Source organism: Aulonocara stuartgranti (assembly GCF_965226115.1).
Source record: "Aulonocara stuartgranti genome assembly, chromosome: 8".
Classification (NCBI taxonomy): domain Eukaryota; kingdom Metazoa; phylum Chordata; class Actinopteri; order Cichliformes; family Cichlidae; genus Aulonocara; species Aulonocara stuartgranti.
This window is the reverse complement of record NC_138959.1, coordinates 11,544,374-11,549,551: the sequence shown is the minus strand read 5'-3', so window position 1 is coordinate 11,549,551 and position 5,178 is coordinate 11,544,374. Positions and strand designations below refer to the sequence as shown.

Here is a 5,178-nt window from a genome sequence, read left to right as displayed (position 1 = left end):
TAAACGAATGAATTAAAAATCAAATACAAATTCATAGAAAAGCAATAGCTCTAAGTTGCTATAAGAGTTTGAATGTTTCCCCCGTAAGTTACTACTTCCTTCTTTGACGTGTAAATTTACATCACTCGGCGACACTTGGTGAGCCTCTTGTTATTTTGATCTATATCCTTCTGACTGTCCGTTAATGCACCATCAGGCTTAGGTTACACCTTGATTGCTTTAGAAGATGCTAAAGGAAACTATTTTATTTTGTCATCCATGGGAAGAATGATATGTTCGTGGAAACGTACTGTAACATAACGGGTTCATAATGGATGAAGAAGCTAAGATGCGAACGTAAGTGCTTTTCAGAGGGGATTTCTTTTGCGTATAAAACGGTCTGGATTCGTGGCCCCGGCATGCTAGCTTCGCGGCTAACAGCGATAGCTTCCAAGTCGCTGAAATGTAGATGGCTGCTCCCATTTATTGATTGCTGCTAACTTTCTATAAACTACCCATCTCCTTGACAAAGCTGCCATATCGTTATCTATTGCTAATGTTAATTGCTGTTCTGTCTCCCTGTCAAAGCGCTTGCTGAAATGTAACGGTGTTTATAATTCCGTTAAACTGCTTTGCATCAGCACGCCGAAGTATCAAAGTTCATCTGTAACAAGGTTTGCTCCTCAGCAGATGCCATCTTTTGGACTTGCCCTGGGAGGATGTACTTGTTCCACATATTTTGTGCTATTTACCGCTGCAACACCTTGTCAGCCTCCAGAGGGTGAGCAAGCAGTTCCACAACCTCATTAAGGTGTACCTATCCAACTGCAGGACCTTTCATCTGTCCCCGGTAAGTGCTGATAAGAAATGACGTGATTTCCAGCTGCATTACATGCTCATAAAGGAGGCTGCCCTCTTTCTTCTTATGTCATATTTACAGACCTCACCATGCATTCCCAGGGAAGCATTTTGCTCCATGTTAAAAGACAATAAAGTTCTGCAGAACTTGTCACTGCAGAATTGTTCAGACTGGGTGTCCGATAAGGAACTGCTGCCAGTTATTGGCCAGAACCAACATCTGCAAAGGGTGGACATGAGCGGGTGTGCATGTCTCACCCGCCACTCCCTGGTGGCTGTGTCCTTGAGCTGCATGCACCTGCAACACCTTGGCCTGGCACACTGCGAATGGGTGGACAGCCTGTCCCTGCGCAGCCTGGCTGACCACTGCGGGGGGCTGCAGTCGATCGACCTCACCGCCTGTCGCCAGCTGAAGGACGATGCCATCTGCTACCTGGCCAAGAAGTGTTCAAATTTGAGGTCTCTATCGCTGGCAGTCAATGCCAACATCACCGATGAGTCAGTGGAGGAGGTGGCCAAGAACTGCAGGGGTCTGGAGCAGCTGGACCTGACAGGTTGCCTGCGGGTCAGGAACCAGTCCATCAGGTATGCGATATCTTATTTTAAAGAGTAGTCTAACTGACTTTGAGCTGTTCCTTCCCACGCTTTGTTATCAACTAGCTCACTTGTTCACCCTTCCATAAAATCTTCTGCATGCTGTGCTCACAGGACTCTTGCAGAGTATTGCCCAAAGCTGCAGTCGCTGAAGGTGAATCACTGCCACAATGTGACAGAGTCTAGCCTCGATCCTTTACGGAAGCGCAATGTAGTGATTGATGTTGAGCCGCCCTTACAGAGGGCACTTGTACTTCTGCAGGATGTGCTAGGATTTGCACCATTCATCAATCTCCAGATATAACAAGTTGATAGAAGGTAGATACAATCGGCCTTATATACACAATTATATATATATATATATATATATATATACCTTCCAATCATCTTTATATAACTTATATAAATATAATAACAACAGATAAGACTGACTGATTTCAACCTGTTATTGTGTTACAGGTGTCTTCATATCTCACTTTCATCTGCATCACATGGGCATGTGTTGCTCTGAGAAAGTTAAAGAACACACGAATGTGTTGCACTCAAGCTTTTGTGGAATGTGATTAATGATACATGTTTAAGAAGGACTTGAAAATATCATCAGTAAAGTAAGCCATGTACTTTTAAGAACTGCTGCCTCGTGTACAAAAGAAACCACTGCACTATTACTTAATCATTTGGTGTGATGGGTATAATGTATAAACAAGGTACAGTGGAATTTTTCTTTTTTTTACCAACCTGTCACCTTATGTTTCATTTGGAAACATTAAAAAAAAATGTTTGAGTTCAATTAAACATCTCATTTTGCATGTGTGTGCCAGCTTAAAGGTTCATTTCAACCAAATCGCACAAAAAGCATACTCGCACTTACCACTTAATTGTGTAAATATTTGTTTTGTTTATTCCGATTTTATTATCTCCACTTCTGCGTCTTCTGCTGCCACCAACAAACAAGGAAAGTGGATGCAGTTTTGTTTCCGGTGCTTACTTAACGTCTTCCAGAAATGATCCTGGCTCCTCAGGATCATCTGTAAAATCTCACTGTTGTCAACAATTTCCCAGTGAAAGCTGAGATGAATTGCATGGTTACATGTACAGTGTAATGAGTAGAATTTTTTTTTTCTGTGATGTGGGTGAAGTTCCCCTTTAATTCATAATATTAATAAATACATAGCTTTTGAATAAGTATAAGAATTTATTATGACTATTTCCCATTAAATCCCTTAAATGGCTTTTGTAAAAATGACCTGTTGACATGTTGTTGGCCTATGAATTATGGAAGTACTATTAAATTGTGAAATACTGCCAAAAATGACACTTGACTTTGCTGTGATGGAGTTGTCTGTTTACGCCCTTACCGCCTCCTATAAATTTGAAAATACCTGTTTGGTGCAAGTGCTTCTTTTTATGAAAAAAGAAAAGAAATCAGGATAGTACTAGGATAGTTTCGTTTTTTCCTTCTTTACATGTAGGGAAAAAGTGCTGCTTTCCTGCCACTGATGTGAATAATTTATAATTATATTAAATAAAGTGAGCTGAAACTATCTGAATTACATTTTGTGGGATCAGACGCTAAAATAACGAAAATATATCTTGTTTACGATAAAGGGAAAATGCCCAGGCCCACATTTTATTTATGTATTTTTTTCAAATCAGTGTAGATGAGCTCATATATATGTTATTCCGTACTGTGAATGGCATCGCTACAAAATTTTATGACTGCAAAGTGGCTTGGCCTCTTCCCTTCACCGGCACAAGGTGGCAGCAGTGAGTCAGGATATTTGTCAGTTTAATCCTCTTTGCTTGACTTTTACACTACAGAACATGAAATGAGAGAAAAAGCGCATGGTGTTAAATTTCCCACTACAGCATCAATAGTACAGGAAAAACACCAGTTCTATCTTTTTCAAATTTAGCAGAAACTGTGTTTGACAGGTAAGTCTGTCTTAAACCGAAACAGGCTCTTTGACTCAGTGAATATAAAGTTAAGAATAAAGGCTTCATATTGTTGCTACTGCTACTTGTTAAAAATCCCCCTTACAGTTTCCTCTGGTGGTCCAATTGGCAGACTGTTGTATCTTGTATCTTGTCTCCGTGACAACACAACAGGTCTATTTTCCACTTGATGGCATGGTTTACCCCATCTGCTGTGTGCTGTCCACAAGCTGAATTTGCACCAAGAGAGTTGCTTTTGAAGGGCTTCAGGGATCGACCGGCATCCTTCTGTTGGCTGTGCTGATCATCATATTGTATCGCTGTCCCTCAGCGGAGGCTTCACTGTGTCATTAGTTATAAGGTAAATCTTGAAATTTCAATTCATGTTGCATATGGTGGTGTAAACATCCAGATTTAGGCAAACAGAGAGAGAATTTCTTTCAGCAAGATTTTGAGTTAAGACTACTTCTCCTGCAGAACAGATGAAGTATCCTGATATATGCAAATAGGACAAAATACCCACCTTCAGCCTTAACTTAGCCCAGCAGTTGCTTATGTTTGTTGCTGCTCAGCAGTCAGTGGGTTAAAAACATTTCAGACTACATTCATCATGTAGGACCTCAATTAGCATTGATCTGCAGGGGGGGAAAGAAACATTGCTGCGATATCATATACCGCGGAGCAATTTCAGTTCTAATGATTGAGTGTGTGGGGGGATTTTTCAAACATAGGCAGCCAAACATATTTTGTCTTCCTGTCAATAATCTGGCACTTGTCTAAATTATTGATCAATAGCAACTGATCATTTTATACCAAGGCACAGGAGTGAAGTTGGTTCATTCTGCTGCAGTTTTAGCCTTTGGCATTGGCTAATATATTGTACTTATTAATACAAAGAATAAATCCATCTTTAATCTCTGGCTGCTTTTAAAGTCCTTGCTGACATAGTAACTTACCTGTTACTAGAATACCTGAGTTTCATTTATATTTGCTGTGGCAGCTGATTAACTAACAAGGATTAAACAGAGGCCTTCCTCACAGCAGACATTATTAAATGCTATTGCAGAAAACATAGATGTACGGGTATTATTGATGGCTCAGTTCTCAGAATCTCTAGTTATGGTTTATTTCGTTTTGCAAAACAAAATCATGTCTAGATGGCCAGTGCCAGTTTAGATAGTTATTAAAAGTTTTAATAGCCACATAATAAAAAAATCTTGGGCCCAGGAGATAGATTCGAGTCTGTCAGACTGAGCACTGCAATCTTTTCACCCTGAATCTGATTCTAAATATTCAAATTGATCTCTAATATTGCCAGGGACTAACTAATTAAGCCAAATTTTGAAGTCACACCTGCTTTTGCATATTTGAAATGCACTTTCAGGACTTCTCTGTTTCCATTATTTGATCTTGACTTTGTCGGAAGCCGCCATACAAAATCCCTTTAACCTGAGAGTGAAGCAGCTAAACGCAATCCAGTCACCATTAATTGTATTATTTACACCTGTGCCGTTCCAACTGTGCCATGTCAAGATGTTTTCACTGGAACAGACCAATTAAAGCTGTCATCTTCTCTTATATTTGTCTCTGATTTTTCTGTGTAAGGGAAATCTGGAAACACAAACTAATCCCGCTTTCATACTAGTATAATCAGGAATTACTTTCATCCTTATGTTTTCTCTGACACTGACAGAAATGACAGGAACCATTCATTTACAATAATCCAGATTCTTATTATTTGCTTCCTTCTGCAAACAGACAAATTAGCCACAGTATACAATTTTTATTGATTGTCTTGTTTTTACAGTACAT

General features: G+C 39.6%; 1 protein-coding gene across 2 annotated transcripts; it reads left to right on the top strand.

The window, feature by feature from the left end:
- Positions 1-2,939, top strand: fbxl15 (F-box and leucine-rich repeat protein 15). Of its 2 annotated transcripts, none has more exons than XM_082544065.1 (5): positions 1-336; positions 667-829; positions 920-1,422; positions 1,546-1,749; positions 1,891-2,939. In XM_082544065.1, the coding sequence occupies exons 1-4, from the start codon at positions 311-313 to the stop codon at positions 1,733-1,735; spliced, it is 882 nt and encodes a 293-aa protein (XP_082400191.1). In that variant the 5' UTR covers positions 1-310; the 3' UTR covers positions 1,736-1,749; positions 1,891-2,939. The 2 variants fall into 2 exon arrangements, with proteins under 2 accessions (XP_082400191.1, XP_082400192.1); XM_082544066.1 differs by having other exon boundaries at positions 12-336; positions 670-829; positions 1,891-2,935.
- Positions 2,940-5,178: the final 2,239 nt, after the last annotated feature.